Source organism: Sminthopsis crassicaudata, chromosome 5 (assembly GCF_048593235.1).
Source record: "Sminthopsis crassicaudata isolate SCR6 chromosome 5, ASM4859323v1, whole genome shotgun sequence".
Classification (NCBI taxonomy): Eukaryota; Metazoa; Chordata; class Mammalia; order Dasyuromorphia; family Dasyuridae; genus Sminthopsis; species Sminthopsis crassicaudata.
In genome coordinates, this window is record NC_133621.1 from 219,830,996 (window position 1) to 219,853,472 (window position 22,477).

Genomic DNA, 22,477 nt, shown 5'->3' on the forward strand with positions numbered 1-22,477 from the left:
TATTCAGTTGGATTGGATTAATTATACCCCTAAAGGATTCTTAACCTATTTGTGGGTGTCCTGGATCTCTCTGGATGGTAAATCTTTGGACTCCTTAGAAATATGTCTTTAAAGGCATACAATAAAGTTACATTAGATTCCAAAGGAGACCAATTTTATTGAAATAGTTATAAAAATATAAATATGTTTTAAAAGTCAGATTCATAGACTTTAGGTTAAGAATCCCTACTCTAGAGAAATGATGGCCCTTAAGTCACCCCTGATCTTTTAGGTAGGAGACTGGAGTGGGAGGGAAGGATGTTTTTTTGCCTTCTAGACTTCTGTCCTTTTCAGGACTGGATCTCTCTTCAAGTCCTACTGTGATCTCCAGCCTTCCCTCCAGATCATAATATTTGGTCCAAAGGCTTTGTTCTTGAGTTTTCAGTGGACTCTCTGCCCTGTCTCCTTCCTCTCCTTCTTGGCCCACCTTTCACTCCATTCCACCATTCACCCAAGTCTCTACCTTTGTGCAATCATACATATTTGTGAACTCTTGAAGGAGTGCCAGGTCCTGTACTCATCAAAAACTTCTTGTTCTACTTTGTACCTATAGGTCTCTAACCAGGGCCAGTCACTGAACACTCTGGGCTCAGCTTTCTTAAATATCATGTGGCCACACGAGATTGCCAATGGGAAGTGGCTCCTATATCCAATGCGAGTGGAACTGGAGGGTGGACGAGGACCTGGGCATCAGGGGAATTGTATCCCCAAAGCCAACATCCTTGGACTGGTATAACTGGGTCAGGAGGGTTGAGGAAAGAGGCCTGGGAAAGGTGGTGGCTAGACTACTGAAGCTGCAGAGATGGAGTTTAAACTCTTGGGGAGGATATCTTATAAGTCTAGGGGTGGAGAGGACAACACTTTTAATCCTAATCCCTTCTAGTGTGCATCTAGCCTAGGAAGAGAAAAAGAGCGGATATTACCCTGAGACTCTTGGGCCTTGTTGTATTCCCTCTCTAGGACTGGGAGATTGGAGATCGCAAGAGGCGGGAACTGGGACAGCCAGAGCCCAAGTCCAGCAGCTCAGGCCCCTGGTGGTCTGTGGCCTCTGCAGAGAAGAAGAAAAAGATTACCCTGGTGAGGACAACGCAGGAAAGACATGAGGGTTGGGTGATTAAAACAGGCAGAGTTCTGAATTGTGAATCACAGAATCTTTTGCTCAAGGCTGTCCTTAGTACTTTAGGCATATTATTTCATTTGCTGGTTTTCAGATTTTTTTTTTTTATTATTTGTAAAACAAGATGATTGGGATGGATGATTTCTAAGTAGATAACTTCTGGCTCTAAAAGCAATGGTCCTATGAGTTGAAAGTGGACAGGTGCCCAGCATAATCTGGTAGTGAAAACTTGTAACCAGACTTGTGGACAGCGTCTTGTGTTGAATTTGGGGTAGTGGGTAGAAATGAGATCACCAAGGCATGAGATATCAAGGTTCTTGTCCCTGGGAGAGCTCCCAGGGGATAGTGTTGGGATTTAGAGGAAGCAACACATGATTGCAAAATAACTCAGTGAGACTTACTTAGCTTGCATGGACAAGTGAAAAATGTATTTGATGATAGCTGATTAGAAGTTCTGGGTTATTTGTGTAAAATTTTGTTTTGAGTTGATTTATCTCCTCATTGTCTTAGACAACTTCCCATGATGCTATCATTTTGAGTTCAGAGACTATAAACCCATTTAATAATTGTCTGAATTAGGAAGGTCAATATACATTTAAAAAAAATAATCAGATGGAAATTTAAGATTTTTCCTTCTTTTGTTCTAGATAATTGAAAGTTGATTGTATATTGGTGTTGGAGGGATGTGGACAAGATAAGATAATCATGGATGATATAATATATTTAGATGGGACTGCCAGCTGAATATTTGAATAATACTGATTAATGTATCAATTAAATTGGGGTGGATATCATTAGTAGAATGCCACAGGATTCTATCCTTGGCATTCTCTGTCTCTCTGTTTTTGTCTCTGTCTCTCTGTCTCTTTCATTGGATAGTGATTTGGATGAGGGCAACAATGGTGTGCACATTTTTGTTTTTTGTTTTGCTGGACCATTAGTCTGAGGCAGCAAAATGAAATTTAATCCTGCACTGAAGTCAAAGTAAAATCAACTGTTCAAATACAGGATTGGTAAGATACAGCTAGACAGAAATTAATTATTAGAAAAACATGGTGGGTTTTAGTAGACTTCAAACTTAATAAGAGTCATTAGTGTGACTTGGTGGTCAAAATTACTTGAAATTTTAGAGTCCATTGATAGGAATTTAGTTTTTGGAACAATGAAGAACTTTTTTAATGTAAAAAGAAATTTCATGAAAGCAGTTGGACTATTTGCTTGAGAAAATACATGAATTCAGTAATGCTTTTAAATAAATACATATATTTTCCCCCTCTACATATACATTTGAAAAATAGTAAGTTGGTTATTTGAGAGGCATTCTGTCTGCAGAAAGTATGTTTGCTTATTTGTTATATTTAGTAATAGTGTATATTTTGTTGACATTAAAGAAAGATCAGAATAACTATGCTTGGTGTGGATATGCATTTGTGGTCTTTGAAATAACCACTTCTGAAAGACCCAAGTTTGCAACTTGACTACAAGTTGCAACAACTTTATAAAAATAATAGCTAGCATTTATATAATGCTTACTATGTATCAAGCACAGTGCTGAGTATTTTACAAATATTATTTTATTTGATCCTCACAACAACCCATTTTACAAATGAAGAAATTAAACCAGAGTTAAATGACTTGCCCTGTTTTACAGCTATTAATGTCAAAGACATTTTCATGTTTGAACATCTCATGTTTAAATTCAGGTCTTCTTGACTCCAGGTAGGATGTGGTCCCCATTATACCACTTAGCTGTCTCTAATAGTTTAATATAATAATAGCTAGCATTTGTTTAATGCTTTAAGGTTAGCAAAGAACACTTGATTCTGTAAGGTAGGTGCCATTATTATTCTCATTTTATAGATAAGGAAAGTGAATCAGAGGGCAAAGAAGCTAGGTGATACAGTGGATAGAATGCCAAGTTTGTAGTCAGGATGCTCTGAGTTCAAATACTATCTTAGGTACTTAGTAACTTTGTAATTTGAACTCTGTTTGTATCAGTTTCTTCTGGAGATAATAATAGTACCTATCTCCCAGGGTTGTTGTGAGGATCAAATGAGATAATATTTGTAAAGTATTTAGTACAGTGTCTGGCACATAATAAGTGCTATCTAAGTATTACTTATTAGTATTATTATTACCTGGGGCACACTGCTACTGAGTGCTGATGGTTGGATTTGAACATGTCTTCTTGATTCCAGTTCTAGTTATCTACTTTTATTTTTCCATTTTGGACTGACATTGATAATACAGGGGATTTCAGTATTTTTTCAGTATTATTTTTTGACAATCTGAGAAAAGTTTTCTTAGAATCATGGTTTTAAATGTATACTATAAAATACATCAGATTGTGAGGGAAATCAATGATATTGTAATACAATTATAAAAATATTTTCTAAAAAAAGATCACAGACTGAAGATAAAAAGCTCTTGATCCAGAATGGAATAAATTGATTTAAAAGAAGTTGGTTTCTCCTTATTAAAAATCTTATGATGAAAGCTGGATGATTGTTGGGCATCACAGAACCACAAAATATTAAAATTGGAAGGCACTTTTTGTGGTTATATAGTTCAACTCAGACCAGAAGAAAAGGAATCTCCACTGTAACACATCAATGAGTGGGCAATCAGCCTCTATTTGAGAATTTCCAATGAAGGAAACCCCACTACTTTTTTGCCGGGGGGAGGAGGAGAAACCTTTTTTTTTTAAATTAAATTAAACATTTTTACATTTTTTCAATTAATAAAAATCTATTTTCTCTTTTTCCTATTTCCCTCTCACCAAGGAAAAAACAAACAAACAGACATAGAAGTCAAGTAAGGATAGTCAAGCAAAACTAATTCCTGCACTGGCCATGTCTTTCTCTGTACTCTGAGATCATCACCTCTTAGGACGGGGGAAGCATGTTTTATCCTGGTACTTCTGGAGTCATGGTTAGCTGTTACGTTGAAGAGAGTTGTTAAATGTTAGGTGATTTTGAAAAAGAAAGAATGCCAATAAAATTCATTAAAACAAAGGCATTTTATGCAAAGTATTTCCAGGAAGTTCTCAATGCCCCAGGAAAGTTCTATCATAACAATAGCAATAATGATGAAGAGTTGAAATTGAAACTGCATAGTCAAAACTCTTATCTTATTTGGTCTTTACAATAATGACTGAAGGAAACCCATTACCTTCTCCCCATTTTCCTCCTTTTATTTTATTTTTCTCAATTGCATATAAAAATAATTTAACAATATTTTTTAGTTCCAAATTCTCTCCTCTCCCTTCCCCCTCCTTGTGAAGACAATTTGATATAGATTATACATATGATGTATATATATCATGCAAAATATATTTTCATAATACCATGTTGCAAAAGAAAAGACAAATCCACATGAAAAATAAAGTAAAAAACATATACTTTAATCTATATTCAGATACCACTAGTTCTTTCTCTAGAGGAAGTTAGCATTTTTCATCATGGGTGCTTTGGAATTGTCTTGTATCATAGTATTGATCAGAATAGCTACTTAATTTATGAGCAATCATGGAATAATATTGCTGTGTAAAATGTTCCAGTTCTGTACATTTCACTCTGCATGAATTCATGTAAGTCTTTTCAGGTTTTTCTGAAAGCATCTTGTTCATCATTTCTTTTTAAAAATATTTTTTGAAGCAATAAGGATTAAGTGACTTGCCCAAAGTGTCAGGTCCTCTTGATTCCAAGGCTGGTGTTCTTTCCATCCATTGTAGTGTCTAACTGCTCCGTGCTTGTCATTTCTTCAATCACAAAAGCATTCTATCTCAATTGTTTACTATAACTTATTCAGTAATTCCCTCATTGATGGGCATGCCCTCATAAAAAGATAAATTTATATACAAAAATGTAAATATTTTTGTATAAGTAATTTTCCTTTTCCTTTGATGTCTGGGATATTGCTGGGTAAGAGTTAGCACAGATATGCCCTTTGGGCATAGTTCCAAATTGCTCTCCAAGTTTTCCTTGCATTGATTTTGTTTTTACAACCCCCTTTTTAATTCAGTATAATCACAATTATTCATTTTATTTTCCATGATCTCTTCTATCTCTTGATCATAAATTCAACCCTTATCCATAGATTCTACAGGGAAATTTTTTCTATGCTCCTTTAATTTGCTAATGATTTTTTTCATTGACTCCCTTGATATTCTTGAACTTTTGATCTTCCAGGTGAATTTTATTATCATATTTTCTAGCTGCATAAACTAATTTTTGGTAGTTTGATTAGTATGGCACTGAATAATTAAATTAATTTAGTTAGAATTATAATTTTTAATATATTGATTCAGCTTAGCTTGAGCAATTGATAATTCTCCAATTGTTGAGATGACTTTGTGTGAAAAGTGTCTTGTGATTATCCCCCAAACTCACTACTTTTGAAGCTTCCCATCACATATGTACAAATTCTTAGAAAGGTTTTTTAAAAAGATAATATCAGACTTTGCAACTTTCATCCATATTGTTTTTTGTTTTGTTCTTTGGGGCCAAATAGGGCAAATCCAATATCATATTTGATTTTTTGGGGGGCTTATGGCTTATTTAAAAACATTTTGATAGTTATATTTCAATGTAATGGATTTTTTTGTAATCATATATATTTTATTTTGTTCATTTAAAAACATTATTCATGAGAAGAAGTCCTCAGTTTCATCAGAATGCCAAAGTGACCTATTACACCTGAGAACAATCTTCAGTACACAGAAGAAAGGGCAAAATATGGAGTGTTGGAAACAATAGTGGGAGAGAGGGGAGGGGTTGGCTTATAGGAAAAATTTGAGCTTGTAGCAAGTTATATGATGGGAAGAGGATGATTTGAGGGTTCTGGATATCTGGGTTTGTAGTGAGGTCAAAGAATAAAGTCTTTTCCTGACTGTTTTTAGGACTGTGAACACCACACTGCCAACTGCATTGTCTACAGCTGCCCGCTATATAGCTTTGACCGGGAGGCAGTCCTCCATGTTTGGGGCCGCCTGTGGAACAGTACTTTCCTGGAGGTAAAGTGTACTGGGTATCATAGATATTTTGAATTTCCTTTTTGTGGTTTTTCTCAAGTATCTTGATACTTCTGCATCTCTGGGCCTTCTTCCTCTACCTTCTCCCCCCAGCTCTAAATTTTACTACATTTGGGGAGATGCCTTTCTCAGGATGAGGGCAGCAGTAGGAACAGATTACTTTAGAGCAGCAAATCCCCTTTGTTCTATCAGAAATTACCTTTTTTCCTCCTCTGTTAGGATTCTTACAAGGTGCTAAGTCAGTTATCTAATTTAGCATGGTACTTAACAGTTCTCTAGTTCACTAATATACCTAGTACTTAATTATAGTTCTATAAGATTCACACCTTTTTAAGAGCATATATAAGTTAGGAGCCTCAACCAGAATTCGTCCAGGAAATTCAGAAGTCAGAGAGGACAAGCCCACTAAAGGACAAGCCCACTGGAACAGAAGCCTACTAGAAGTTCTCAAGAGCCTCAGCCAGGATTCAGTCAAGATGATTCACAAGCCAGAGAAGGCAGCTTAAGCTCTGAGAACCAAGACTACAGAAGGCTTCTAAAAGAAAAACTAGCCGAGCCCCAAGGGAAGGATTTGTACTTTAACTCTTGCCTGCATTTGGGGTGATTGCACTCAACTGAAACGAAGGCTGCCTCCAGAAACACCCCAAGAAACCTGCTCCCAGAGAAGATTACATTTTAGAGAAGAACATTACACTCCTCCGTTGAAAACTCAAATGATTTCATTGTTCTGACTTCCACTTGAATTGTAGGTTAATTTAAAAGCCTGAAATCTTTTGATTCTGTTTATTTTTTATATGTGTATCAAGCATTCTACCTTGAACATTAAAGGTGTTTTTAATAGCTGTCAGTGTTAAATTGTACAGATCTTCTGGGGCATTAGGAGATTAGGGACCCTTAGGGAGTTTAGATCGGGCATGTGTGTGGACACATTTTTTCTTTATCCTCCAACTCTAGGAATATACAGATGTGAAATCCTTGGATATTATTGTCCGAGCCAATATCACTGTCAAGTCATCTATACAGAATCTGGTGCTCAGAAATTCCCATATAGAGGTGTGTCCCAGGGCTTGGGAGTGGGAGGAGGACAATTTGTTCATTTCTACCTTCACTCTCCCCCTTCTTCCCCTTGCCAAATCTTTTTTCAACCCTTCTCTTTGCAGATCCCTGTGCCTGTGTATTTGGACCCTGTGGCTGTGGTGGCTGGTGGGGTTCCTTGGTGGGTCATCTTACTGGCTGTACTGGCTGGAATCCTGGTGCTGGCTCTGCTTGTTCTTCTCATGTGGAAGGTGAGGATGAAGCTGGGGATGGGTTAGCAAGGTTGGTGGCCCTGCTGGGCTCCTCCACTGGGATCCCTGGAGAAATCATTTGTATTTAGAATCCCATGAGGCACACATGGAAAATGAACTTACAACTTCTCTTCCCCACAAGTCATGGGATGAACAGAGACTATACTAAGAATCACACTTATGAAGGGAATTCACTCTCATCTACACTCATCCACATTAAAGCTCTGATAGGCTTTTGGAGTGATCTGCAACTTTATGGAGAAGATAAATCTCATCTGATGAGAGCCTCATAAGATCAACCTGGGATTTTTACCCCCTTGCAGGAATCCTATGGAATCATGTAACTCTCTCACATAGACAACCAAAATATTCTAGGGGTTCTAGAAATGCCAGATCTCTTGTTCCCTCCATTCTCTCCCACTCCTACCCCCTTGGGCCTTCCCATTCCCTTTCTCTTCTGACCCTCTCCTCCTCCAATACTCCAGTGTGGTTTCTTTCATCGGAGAAGCCAAGGCCTACAATTTGCCACCAATTATCACCGGGCCCATCTGGCTGTGCAGCCCTCGGCCGCAGACCAAGGGGGCCCAGGCACTGTGGGGTAATAGAACTCTGTGTGTATGTGTGCACATACCCCTGGGGGTTGGTCCCTTCTGCATTCAAGGGCTGTGAGTGTGCAAAGGGAATTGATGAAGCAGGAGTATATTGAGCCTGCAGGAGTTGGGAGGGAAGGACGGTGCCTGAGTGTGCAAGAGTGAGTATATACAGCCTTGGGGATGGTGGAATGAGTGTGCATAGATCTGGAAAGCGTGAGCATGTGGGAGATTTGGGAGATATCATGCATGTGTATTCTAGGAGACATCAGTGTATAGAGGTGGGTATGAGATAGCCTGTGGAGGGATAGCACAAGATTGTGGGAGCTTGAGCATGCGGTTTGGTCCCAGGTTGCTGTATACAAGGATCACTATAGTCTCAGTTCTCTTTGCAAGATTGAGAATGTGTAAGGTCCACAAATGTACTCTGTATAAGCCCACATGGTGTGGGGTAGTAGACAGTGTTAGGCCTGGAGTTAGGAGGTCTAGTTTTAAGACCACTGTACCTTTCTGAACGTCAGCTTCTTCATCTGTAAGATGGGGATGACAAAACTGACCTCCCTTCTTCACTGGATGGTGGTGAGAAAATTATCTCATATATCCGTAATATTCTATAGAAGTATAAGTGTGAGCCTGAGAAGGGGTCAAGTGGAACCATTTAAGCACCTAGAAGGATAAGGGATCTAAGGGCAGGTAGAAACCCAGCCTAAGTAGGAGTCTGTATAGAGAATGTAAGGAATGGAAAATTTCCGAGTAGGAGAAATGAGAAATACCATCAGCCATGGCAGAGTTGGAGGATCATGATGTTTCACCGTGGAGCCCCTAGTGTTGAGAAGGCTGAGAGATCTAATTATTATAATAACTAGCATTTATACAATACTTTAAGTATTATTTCATTTTATTCTTAACAACAATTCTGGGAGATTGATGTTGTTATCTCCATTTAACAGATGGAAAAATAAGCAAGTAGAAAAATCTCTTGTTCAGGGCCACACAGCTAGTCAGTGTATAAGGCTGGATTTGAAGTTGAATCTTCCTGACTCTAGCCGGTGCTCTGTCCACTGTGCTACTTAGCTTCCTAGATCTTTGGCAGAGGAAATTCCCTTAATGTCACCTTTCTTTCTGTATCACTTGAACCTCAGGTCCCTTTGACCTTTGAGAAGGAATGCTTCCTTAGTCCATGTATACTCAGGCCATACAGGATCCACCTCTCTTTCCAGTTAAAGTGTTTGGAGTTCTGTATTGGTCTGCTATAACTGAAATACATGTACCTTTCCTCTGTACTGAGGAAGGAGAGGGGGAGCCCCTCGCTGGAGCTATTGTCTGGACTTGCTAACCTTTCACTTTGGGGGAATCTTCTTTTAGATGGGATTCTTCAAGCGGGCGCAGTATCCCGAAGCCACAGTGCCCCAGTACCATGCGGTAAAGATCCCCCGGGAGGACCGGCAGCTCTTCAAGGAGGAGAAGACGGGTACCATCTTGAGGAATAACTGGGGTACCCCCCGGAGAGAGAGTACTGATGGACATCCTATTCTGGGTCCCGATGGGCACTCAGAATTGAGAGGCGGTGGACATCCAGAGATGGGAACTGCCTAGCTCATCTCTTCACTTTTTCCTGGCATGGCTCTGCCACTTTTCTTCTAGCTGGTCTTAAAGCCAGTCTGCCTCCCCACATCTTCCTAGAGACACCTTCTTAACATGGGTGGTGTGGGTGTGGAGAAAAAGGTTGTCCACAGAGTTGGCTTGCCCAAAGGGTCCAGGATCACCGACTCTCCCCCTGTCTTGCTGCTCTCTCTCCCCTTTCTCCCTTCATCATGCTATCCTCAGTCCTGGGAGCCTGTGAAAGAATATCCAGGAGAAAGGAAGTAAGACCACTATGGCAAAGATGTCTTGACTTAGAAGGGGAGAGAGAAACAATCATGGTTTTCTTTAATTCTGTTAATGCTTGGAAAAACTATATCCCTAGTGCCTCTCTGGAAGTGCCTTAGCCCTGGCAAGAAGGAGGGGGAGAGGCTGTCCCTGGGACTTCTCCCCCAAACTCTAGACTCCATTTTGCTGGGCTGTCTCAGTGGCTTCTGTTTATTTATTAAAAAGTATTTAAGTACCACATGAAGGACCCCTTGACTTTCCCCATGCCCCCTGATATTGTTGGCTTAGTTCTCTGCTTCTATATTTTCCATATAACCCTAGGTGTGGTGTGGGGTTGATAGATTGATCCAGTGATTTCTGGACACAGGCTGTATTAGGGAGATAGGGAAGTGATGACATGAGTAAGGTTGGGGCTGGGGAAAGCAAAGGAAACCTGGGTGGGAGGAAGGGAGACTGAAATAACCTGGGGAGATAAGGAGAGGAAGATGAAAGAGGGGAAAGAGAAAGAGAGAGAGATGTACAGATAAGTCTGCTCTCTGTATAGGGATCAGTTCCTGAAGAATGGATCAAGTGAGGAGGAGTAGGTCTCCCAGGTCTCCTGGTAGGAGGGATAATTGGGAGAGCATGTTGAAAAGGAGGAGGGTGAGATAGCAGCCGAGAGAAAAGAGAAGTGAGAAGTGAGTCATAATCTTTTCACAGCCAGTCCCATGTTGTGGAGACCAATTGGTAACCATTCTAGTTGGAGTTAAGAAAACTTGGCCCTCTCCAGCTCTTTCAGGGTCTCCCTGGTGAAATAGCAGCCATTGTTAATGTACTTCCAGGTGGGCTTAGTCAACCAGCTGCTGCATCAAGGCCCAATTTTCAGGAGGCCCAGCCACATGTTTCTCTAAACAAGATGCCTCCCTTTCTAGGAAGGAGAAGGGTTACAAAGTCATTCAGGGGATAGGCCTTTTTCAATCCCTCCATTCTTTTCAACCCCAGGTTGTTTTTTTTTTTAAACCAAGAGCTTATAAACTTTGGGAAAGATGGTAGAATCAGAGATTTCCCCCCCTTTAATCCTTTCTAGTCCCTCTCCTTCTTCCCCAACTTGTTCCCCCCAGAAATAAAGTTCTTGTTCTTATTTACAAATATTTAAATGGTGGATAAACTGAAGACATAGTGGGAAGGCCTTTCCTCTGCCTAAGTCAGAGGTCTTAGTTTGTAGTCTTGTTCTGCCAAGAATTTGCTTGAGTAAATTTCTTAACCACTCAGTGTCTTAGTTTTTTCATCTAAGAATTCAGATTCTTCAAATATTTACTAACTGCCTACCACGTTCAAGGTACTGTAGTGATAAAATCCAATGAAAATAGTCCCATAAAATATACTGGCAGGTGAGCAATTACAAATAGGGGGTGATGGGATCAAGAAAGAGATCTGACAAAGAGTTCTAGGAAAATTTGAGAAGGAAGAGAGCACTCTCCAGAAATGATAAGGATTTGGAAGAAGAGGGAATAAGGTCAAAGAAAAGAGGAGAAGGGAGGGATTGGCTTGTGAAGGTGATCAGAAGCTGGAATTAGTATGTTGGATTTGGTAGAACAATTGGGATGATGGTTCACCCCAATTCTGAGCTATACATTTTAGGAAGGATTTAAAACCTTATCATTTGAAGATCAATTGAATGGACTAGGGCCAGAGAGATGCTTAATCAGGAGATATTTGCAGGTGTGGATGGGAGTTAGAGTAGTTGTCTTCAAATTTTTTAAGGGACATCTTGTCTAAGATGCATTAGAGAGGTAGAAATGCACAAGAGTAAACTGCTAGAATGGGGGTCAAGATATCTTAGTTCAAATTATTGTTCACTTGTGTTTGACTCTAATTCCATATAGGATTTTCTTGGCAGAGATATTGGAGTTGCTTGCATTTACTTCTTTAGCTCATTTGACAGATGAAGAAACTGAGGCAAAATAGGATTACACAGTTAGTATCTGGAGCCAGATTTGAAGTCAGGAAAATTAATCTTCCTAAATCCAGGCCCACCGCTTTATGCACAATAGCACCACCTAGTGGGTTCAAATACTGCCTCAGAAATTTATTAGCTTGTGATTGTGGGTAGGATCTTTCTCAGGGCCTAATTTTCTCTCTCTGTAAAAGAGGAATGAAAATGCTTAAACCCCTGACAGGGTTATTATGTGGAAATAGATGTCTCAAACCTCACCATACTACAAGAGCACGAGATTAATATTATTAGGTATAATAGAAAATTATATTGTGGAGAGATTCAGTTAAGGAAAAACTTGTTAATAAATAAATAGAATTCTCCCCAACAAAATGAGTTAATGAGTATGGGACTGGCAAATATCAAGTATTTTTGAAAATAATGAAATTATTTATGTTTTAATAGATGGAGGATGAGAATTATACCTGAGTTGGCTATCTATATATAGTCATAACCTTGATTCAATAGCACTAAGATCAGAATTTATTTTTAAAAAGAGAAAAAAATAAGGCATACAATTGAAAGGATTTCACACTGAATTACTAAACAATCTATTAAAATAAAAAATAGACGTGGATAATAATTACTAAGAAAAAGAGAACAGGTTCACTAATTTATTGTTAATGGATCTGTGAATTTGATGTGAATGAAATACTTGGACTGCCGTGAGACTTAACTGAGTTTCTCATCTCTGGAAATATTCAAAAATTGGATGGTCTAAAGGTATTCATTCTTTGGATGGGGCAGGGGTGTGTGGCTATTTCCTCAACATATCACGTTTAAGCCAGAATTGGTAGAGACCCTGAAACATTCAGGTCCCTTCTAATACAGTGATTTTGTGATTGTAACATCTGCTCTATGGTTGCAGGCTGTTGTGAAGGTCAAATAAAATCATAATTTAGAATGTACTTTGGAAGGTTAAGGGATATACAACTGCGAGAGATGACAAATTTTTAACCATTAACCATAGTTATTATGTTTGTTGAAATGTTGCTTCTTCTATACAGACCCTTAAACCAGATGTTCTCTTTTGTACCCTCACTTCCCTTTTCAGTGGGAGTTTGGTCCCTTAGACCCACAATGACATTCCTATAACTCCTCAGAGGCTCACAAGAGTAGGGAAAAAACTCAGGATATAGAGTCAGAAGACCTGTGTTTGAGTCCAGACTTTTTCACTTGTATAACTGAACCTTCTCTGAAACTCAGTTTCCTTGTCTGTAAAATGGGCATTGTACCCCTTGTCAATCTATTTCATGGGATTGTTGTGTGGGAAACATGGAAAACTTTAAAACTCTTTCTAAATATGAATTATTATGCAAATAACTGATTCTTAATCTATAAAATGAAGGGATTGCCTTGCTTACCCATCAACTCTAAATCTTTAATGTTATGCTCAGAGAGACACTCAGTAAGTCAAGCTGTTTGGTTCCCTTGTAGCTGGGATTTGGGTTCTCTTAGGAAGAGGAAGTCGTAGGGACCCTTACCAGGTAATCTGTATCAACTTCTCCTTTTGTAAAATGAATGAGTTAGATCTGAGGATCTTTAAGGATTCTTCTAACTTTAGAGCTAGTATATAATGATAATAGAGTATGTCCATCTCCAATATCTTTTAAGAGATGATATTAGGGCATCTAGCCTAGTCTTCAGGGCCTTATCTTTATCACTCCTGGAAAATTATAGTTATTTAAATATTTCAGGTTTCAAAAAACCAAGGACCTGTTCTTTGTAGTTTCTGGTTCCCAAAACACCAGGATCCCATGATAACATAGCATTGAGTAATTAAGCTAATCTGCTTCTTCCAAGATGGTTTTACTTTCCTGATTACATTACATACTCTTGTTTTTGACCATACACTGTCAGGAGCTTCTCAAGATAGAGGTTGGGATCCATGCAGGTGACCCTGAAGCTGGCCAGATAGAACTCAAAAGTTAGCGCCCGGACAGCAGCCAAGTCAAAGGCTCTGGCAAGTTTCTTTACCTGTCTAAAGAGCTTTCATTTCTTCATCTTCTGGTTGCTCTTGGGAGTCAGTACAGCCATGAGATAGGAGAAGTGCTTATTTCCTATGGGTAGCCAATGTCTGAACAGGCAAGCAGGTAAAGGGCATGAGGGGATTGACTTGCTCACCAATCAACTAAATCTTTAATCTTATGCTCAGAGTGACACTCAGTTACCCAGCAAGTGAAGCTGTTTGATTCTCTTGTAGTTGGGATTTGGAAAGAGGAGGACACAGAACTATCTGGAGAACAAAAAGCAGGACATCTATAGTGGTTCTAATGTCTATTCTCTGTCACTCTGTGATTGAATTTCTTCTTTCTGTCTGGTACTATTTAAACATCTAAACTCTCCTCTGCTTCCTCAGTAATATTTGTTTATAGTTTGAACTTTACTCTGTTTACAGAAACTTATTCCTTAAAGAACAGAACTAAATGCGCCATGGGAGTGAGATGGAGAAACAGATGGATGGTGCTTGGAATTCTCCCATTAGACAATAGGCCTCTGTTCCTTTCTTTTTTATTATATTTTTCTACAGTGGAGCTGGTTTGAGACCTTGAACACTGTTAAGTATCCTGATGTCTTATAGCTAGAACCAGCTCACACTGGCTCATGAGAATCAGTTGTTAAAATTTCAGTTAAAATTCATCATGGGGCAGCAATGTGGTATAGTGAATAGAGTACTGAGCCTGGAAGGCAGGAAGATCTGAGTTCAAACTGACTTCAGATACTTCTTAGCTGTGTGACCCTAGGCATGTCATTTATATCCCTATTTGTCTGTTTTTTCATCTATCAAATGAGCTGGAGAAGGCAAACCACTTCAGTATCTTTGTCAAGAAAACCCCAAATGAGGTCATGAAAAATCATACAGCTGAAATGATTAACAACAAAATTCATTTCTATTTTGGAAATCATCAAATGCTTTAAGTCAAGGTTTTAATTTGTTAAGAAAGTGTTAATAATGCAAATTAAACTTAAAAATATGTTCTACATACATTCTGCCCTAACCTCTGACCATAGTTGGTTGTTAAGCATTTTCCAGTACATTACTTCTTATAGTCCTTAAATGGCTGTATGATCTCACTGACATGGCTATTGGTGTGGATTAATGACATCCCATCTGTGCTTTCACATGAGATCCAATTTTTGTCCATTTATCTTCATATAACATCCAACATGCTGGAAATGATCTATCACATTTTCTGGATAGGGGTGAGAGATTCAGGTCATTTATTTGTTGATGGTGTGATTGATCACCTTCTTTTCTGTCCCCATATTTCTAGAATGATATCTTTCATCATTCTAGAAACATGACTTACTTTTCTGGGGAGAGCAGAGTAGTCAGCCTTTGGCCCCAACTACCTGCTTCCCTTCTGGCAGGAATCAAGTCTCCCTTGGTAAAGGGTGAGGGTAGGATACTAAAGAAACCTATTTATTATTATCTCGTAAGTCATACATACAGACCTATGTGGATATATATAATCTGTGTGGGCAATGCACACACTTCACAAACAAATCTGATGTTGTTAAAATTAGACTAGAAGCAGGTAATAGGGGAAAAAAAACTGAAGTACATCTTTCCAGTATCCAAGACCTGTAAAGAACTTATTTAAATTTATAAGATTAAGAACGATTCCCCAATATATAAATAATCCAAGGATATAAGCAGATGCTTTTTAAAGGAAGAAATCCAAGCTATCAACAATCATACATAAAAAAGACTCCAAGTCACTAGCAATTAGAGAAGTGTAAACTCTGAGGTTTCATTTAACACCCATCCAATTGACAAAGATGATAAAATGGAAAAATTACATGTTAAAGGGGTTGTGAGAAAACAGGTACACTTGCTTACTGTTGCTTGGAGTTGTGAATTGATTCAGTCATTTTGAAAAGTAATTTTGATCCAGTCAAAGGTGTGTTGGAGCTAGTTTAAACCAACTTGTCAGAGCTATTTGTTCAATTTTTAGTGTGAGCATTTATATCTCTGAAATAACCAAATGTTACAAATCAGGGCTTGATTCATTATTTTTTGTTGCTTGTCTAGTGATGGAAAAATGCAAGTATTTCAGATTAAATTTATCTCTTTATTATAATAATTTTTATTTTTCAAAATACATGCAAAGATAATTTTTAACATTCACCCTTGCAAAACCTTGACTTCCAAATTTTTCTTTCTCTCCTTCCCCACTCCTCTAGACATCAAGCAATCCAATATAGGCTAAATCCAATTCTTCTATACAAGTTTCCATATTTATCATACTGCACAAGAAAAATCACATCATAAGGGGAAAATGAGAAAGAAAAAAAAGCCAAGCAAGCAAACAACAATAACAACAAAAAAGTGAAAATAAAATATTGTGATCCACATTCAGTCCCTATGATCCTCTTTCTGGATGCAGATGTCTCTCTTTATCACAAGTCTATTGAAATTGGCCTGAATGACCTTACTGCTGAAAAAAGAGATACATCTGTCAGAATTGATTATTATATAATCTTGCTGTTGCTGTGCACAATGTTCTCTGGGTTCTACTCATTTCACTTAGCATTAGTTCATGTAAGTCTCTCCAGGACACACTGTAATCTGCTGGTCATTTCTTATGGAATAATATTCTATTACATTCATATAGCAAAGCCTATTCAGTGGATGGGCATCCACTCAATTTTCAGTTCCTTGCCACTACTAAAAGGACTTATACAAATATTTTTGCAAATGTAAGTCCTTTTCCCTTCTTTATGATCAGATTAAATTTAAAGGTGTGTCATATGTACACTTTTTTTTTTTCTCCTCTGGGAGCCAGTGGTTAAACATTTACCAGAATACCCCAACTATACTATTATTAGGACTATACTCCAAAGAAATTGAAGGCAATCTATGTACAAAACTTGGTACAGTAGTTCCTTTTGTAGTAGCCTCAAATTAGAAACTAAGAGGGTATTTCCCCTAATGAGGGAATGGTTAAACAAATTGCTGTGTATTAATGTATGGGAATAAGGGCAACTAGATACATAGAGTGTGAGACTTAGAGTCTTCCTGATTTCCTGAGTTCAAATCTGGCCTCAGGCACTTAATAGTGATCTTAGGCAAGTCAGTTTCCTCAGTTTCTTGATCTGTCAAATGAGCTAGGGAAGAAAATGGCAAACCATTCCAGTATCTTTGCCAAGAAAACCCCTAATGGGGTCATGAAGAGTCAGACATGATTGAAAAATGACGGAACAACAATAACAATAATGGGGGAATTTGTTTTGTTGTTTGTTATAAGACTTTTTTTTCAGGGATGAGTGGGAGATAGAAAATGAATGATTTTTAATTGAAAAAATAATTTTAAAAACTAATTAGATGTGAGGCAATAGGAATAGTTGAACAACCCTGATCATTCTGTCACTCCTTTTTTAAATTTATTTTTAGGAAATATTTATTATAAAATATATCATTATGATCATGATTAGTGAGGGCATAACCTTTTTAAAAAATTTTATTTATAAATTTTTTTGACAGTATATATGCATGAGTAATTTTTTTTATAACATTATCCCTTGTATTCATTTTTCCAAATTATCCCCTCCCTCCCTCTATTCCCTCCCTTGATGACAGGCAATCCCATACATTTTACATGTGTTACAGTATAACCTAGATATAATATATGTGTGTAAATCCAATTTTCTCGTTGCACGTTAAGTATTAGATTCTGAAGGTATAAGTAACCTGGGTAGATAGACAGTAGTGCTAACAATTTACATTCACTTCCCAGTGTTCCTTCTTTGGGTGTAGTTGTTTCTGTCCATCATTGATCAACTGGAAGTGAGTTGGATCTTCTTTATGTTGAAGATATCCACTTCCATCAGAATACATCTTCATACAACATTGAAGTGTACAGTGATCTTCTGGTTCTGCTCATTTCACTCAGAAACAGTTGATTTAAGTCTCTCCAAGCCTCTCTGTATTCCTCCTGCTGGTCATTTCTTACAGAGCAATAATATTCCATAACCTTCATATACCATAATTTACCCCATTCTGTCACTCCTATTGTATACTTTGTTCTTTCATATTTCTCTTCTTTTTTTCATTATTCTGATTCAGACTTCTGTAGAAGAGTTGATAGGGCTTCGGACATAAGCAGAATTGACATCAATAGCAAGCATGGTAAGGACTGTTACAGCAGTCACAGGCTGACCTATGAGTGAAAGCCAATGATGCAACAAAGGGGAAGGGGAGGAAATAAGCATTTATCTAGTACTTAACTATTTGCCAGGCACTTATTGAGTGCTTTAAAAATATTAACTCATTTGATCAGCACAACCAAAATTGCCTAAGATTGGCTAAGAACCCACAGATATTACATATTTTATAGTTGTATATATTTTTTTGTTGTTGGTGAACTAGGAATGGGGGTTTCATTTTTCTTTAATCTGTGAATCAAAAATGGTGGAGTGAATGCCTCTTTAATCTTTCTTTTTTATGAGTTGGGTATGAGCAATTGAGGAATTTTCCATCCACACCAAAGACCTAAAAAGGATAAAGTATGAAAGAAGGAGTTTATATTGTCTTTTACATTGCAATTCCCTTTTCATTAAAATAATGTGATCACAGAATTTTAAATGTCTGAGTCTATGGGTGATGAGAGAAGAGACCTAAAACAACCTTAACATTTAGAGACAATTAGCCTACAGTCACAAATAGCAGATGTCATACTTTAATATTTAATCAATATTTCATCTCTTAGATTACTTTGGAACCTGGGAATGGGAGTGGGATGGGAATGCCATATTGGGAGTGAGGAAGAGGCTTGTTTACATTTTTAGCCTGCCAATAAGTGACTAGTTGTAAGCATGGCAGGTCTAAGGGAATAGTTTGAGTAGAGTAGAATTACTTAAATATTGCACTCTGAGTTCATTCAAAGCTGTTGGCTTTAAAAAAAAAAAAAGACTTATTAATTTTTTTTTTTTTTTTTTTTACTGAGGCAGTTGGGGTTAAATGACTTGTCCAGGGTCACACAGCTAGGAAGTGTTATGTGTCTGAGAGTACATTTGAACTCAGGTCCTGCTGACTTTAAGGCTGGTGCTCTATCCACTGTGCCACCCTAATTGCCCCCCCAAAGACTTATGTTAACAGCAAATATGAACCAATACTGTAGGAAAATACATCTCAGGCATTCACTATTTTTTGTGTTTGTGGAGTTAACTCATAAGTTAATGGCACACATGGGAATTAGCTAGCTCTCATTTCAGCAGTTCAGAATAAGAACCTGGCTGACTGGGGCTTCATGAGCAGCTTCTCTTCTGGTATTGAGAATTCAGAGAAAGAGAAAGACAGATGAGAGAGAGAGAGAGAGAGAGAGAGAGAGAGAGAGAGAGAGAGAGAGAGAGAGAGAGAGAGAGAGAGAGAGAGAGAGAGAGAGACAAAAAGAGAGAGCGAGAGAGCTATTTACACAGAGAGACGTAGACAGACAAAGAGACACACAGAGAGGTCTATCTACCTCTTTCTATACATAGTAATAGTAGTAGTTACTAATAGTTATAAAGTCAAATTAAGGAACTATGGGGGAAAATACAAGATAAGGTCCGGAAGCATGGAATTGTTTTTGTTACAAAGTCCAGCATTAGTCTTTAGTTAAACCCTGGCAACCCTATTTTTATAGCCCATTCTTACCTCTGGCTCTTTATACATGGGTTAGTAGTCTATCATATTCCTTGGGTGTACCTATGGCTGGGATTTAGAAGAAGCTAATTTTCTTGGTTTCAGATTATTGCCTTAATCTAAGAGGGATACAGTACATTTTTCTCTATGCATCTTAGCCATTGTTCTACTTGAAATCCAGTTCTTCAAGTGGCTCAGTGCCCAGAACTGATGGTTTAACTTTTGAGTATGGAAATTGGTACTTCTTATCAAATTCTGCCTTTCATTCCTTTCCCTCCCTGAAGAATTGAAATAATTAAACTAGATGGGTCCAATGTCCATTTCACATCTATGCCAGCCTAGGTACACTGGCTGGTTATATTCTCATTTATAGAATGATTCCATCCCTTCCATCCCCATTCTCAGTAGTTTATTGATAATCTAGTCTTCAAAGTTTTATAACAGAATATTTTAAATCCATCCTTTAAACCTAAAGCTTTTTATCCTGTGGGATTCTTGTCCACATTTTCTTATCCATTTTCTATAGGAGATCTACTCAAAACATTGGAAACTCTCTTATCCTCAGAAGCAGGTGGTTGGTGTAGAGGATAGTGTGCTAGGTCTTGGGTCAGGAAGATTTGAGTTCAAATCTAGCCTTATACTAGCCTTATTGACATTGTGATCTTGGGCAAATCACTTAATCTCTGTTTGCCTTTTTGCCTCAGTTTCTTCAGCTGCAACATGGGATAATAACAAAAGCTACCTGAAAAGTTTGCTCTGAGGATCAAATGAGATAATATTTGTAAAGCCTTTGGTATATCCCTACAATGAATTTTTCCACAGACTTTTGAATCCTCTTCATTTTTTTCCTGAAATAATTTCCATAGTTTGGGTTTTATAACATTACTAGAGAAATAAAGGTATTTGTAGTAGGAAAATGCCTGAAATCCTGAAGGCACTATATAATTATATGAGTGCCATTTATTGTCTGTTTGCAGTGTGTGAATCTAAAAAAAAGAAATATTGCTTGAATTATATGATAGATTACTCATTTAACTGCATGTAATGTTAAAGATCGGATTCTTTCTTCTTTCCCTTGGTAATCCTTATGTGGATGGCTAGACAGTTCTCTTCTGGGTGGTCATATAGTGTTCTGTGGTTGGATGTAATTATAGAAATGTCATTTACAAATAGAAGCACATTATAGAATGTATGGAAGATTCATTTTTCATTTGGATTTTACATAGGACATCTTCCATAATTCTGGTGAATACTCAGTGTGCTCCTAAACTGATATGTCTATATGTTTCCATATTTTATTCCCAGTTTGATCTCAATTCTCAGAGGCAAAATTGTTTCTGTGTTTTCAGCTATCACAAATTCTTGTATGATCTCATGATCTCATTATAGACTTGGAAAACAAGTATTTTGACAGACTTAAGACTGAATTTTCCTCTACTCAATCAAATGCTTTTGTTTTGTGTAATGTATAAGCAGTAAATACAGAAAGATTTTATTTGTTTTCTTTATAATTTAATTGAGGGCATCACTGTGAAATTGTAGTTTGCCACAGAAAATTTTGCAAAGGATATTTTTCATGGTTTTATCAATGATTTCCTCTATGCATCATACATATACATTCTAACAAAGTTGTTTTTGAATGTTAGTACTTTTTCTTTTCCTAAATTCAAAAATAGTTTCACCTGAGAAGAATACATGCTAGCTAAATACAGGACTTCTTTAATTGTTTCCATTCTCTACTCCTTTTCACCCAAGAAGTTTTTACATAACCCTGGGTATACTGATATATAAAATAAATATACAAACAAAACATTTACTGATAATAAATTATAACTTTGCATTCCACACATTCAGTTATGAGACCTTATATGGGATTGCAACCCACAGTTTAAAAAGCTTTGTGCTAGAATACTTGGAGAATATAAGCTTTCCCTATCAGTCCCTTTATTTTAAATATAATTGGTAACCACCAGGTATTAACTACCCACAATCTAATTGCATAAAGAAAATTTTTTTCAGTGTTGATTTAAGGGGCATTTCTATTAGATTTCATTTTCCATAATGCTTGGGATGTGTGTGTGGAACCAGTAGCATGGTGATATTTCCTAGAAAGGATTCTGATTAGTGAAGAAGCTTTGTTTAGTCATTTTTCAGTTGTGACCCCATCTTTTTTTTTTTTTCCTTTTGATAAATATACTGGAGTAGTTTACCATTTCCTTCTTCAGTTCATTTTAAAAGATGAGGAAACTGAGATAAGCAGTTTACACAAGTAGGAAGTGTCTGAAGCTGGATTTGAACCCATGAATCTTTCTGATTCCGGGCCCAGCACTCTATCCATTGCTTTACCTAGATACCCAAGGAGGCTCTATAAGGTGGGAAATTGAAAGGGAATTTATTTTGAGATCTAAGAGTTAGACTATAGGAACATGTAGAGCTGTGGTTATGGGAGAAAGTGAGCATAGATGAGCATTTGGGGCAGTGGGCATGGTCTCCTGGAAATCCAAATCCATCTGGATATGATTATGATGATGGTGACAGTTGCCAGCTGCTCTTCATTTTACCCTTTAGGTCTCCTGGGAAAGATATCAGAGGCAGTCTGGAGCCATATGTTGGGTTTACCCTTTGGACTATGATTGCAAAATGACTAGGTCCTACTTCCTGATCTCTGTCTCTGTCTCTTTCTTTCTCAGTATATATATATATATATATAGTCATATTATATATTGAAGAGAAATTAGATTAGAAAAACTTTTATTGATTTTGCTATCCTTATGCTTTCTCCCAGTATCATTCTACCTCTTCCTCCTTCAGAGAACTAATCCATAAAGCAAATATTTTTTAAAGACAAAAGAAGAAGAAAAATTAGTATACTTTATCAATAACTTGAAAAAAATCTGAAAATATATTCAATATACTTGTGGACCTCCTACTTTTTCAAAAGA

At 37.5% G+C, this 22,477-nt stretch overlaps 1 protein-coding gene across 6 annotated transcripts in view; it reads left to right on the plus strand.

The window, feature by feature from the left end:
• ITGA7 (integrin subunit alpha 7) overlaps positions 1–10,170 on the plus strand; it is a 28,922-nt gene extending 18,752 nt beyond the window's left edge. For 4 of the 6 annotated variants that reach the window (XM_074270092.1, XM_074270097.1, XM_074270091.1 and 1 more), the window contains 6 exons: positions 593–769; positions 1,000–1,116; positions 6,057–6,170; positions 7,143–7,241; positions 7,349–7,474; positions 9,430–10,170. In XM_074270092.1, the coding sequence (XP_074126193.1) occupies positions 593–769; positions 1,000–1,116; positions 6,057–6,170; positions 7,143–7,241; positions 7,349–7,474; positions 9,430–9,660 (864 nt within the window). In that variant the 3' untranslated portion in view covers positions 9,661–10,170. Of the gene's footprint in view, positions 1–592; positions 770–999; positions 1,117–6,056; positions 6,171–7,142; positions 7,242–7,348; positions 7,475–7,959; positions 8,073–9,429 lie in introns of all 6 variants that reach the window. The other 2 variants (XM_074270095.1, XM_074270094.1) reach the window with 1 other exon arrangement.
• The last annotated feature ends 12,307 nt before the right edge of the window (positions 10,171–22,477 follow it).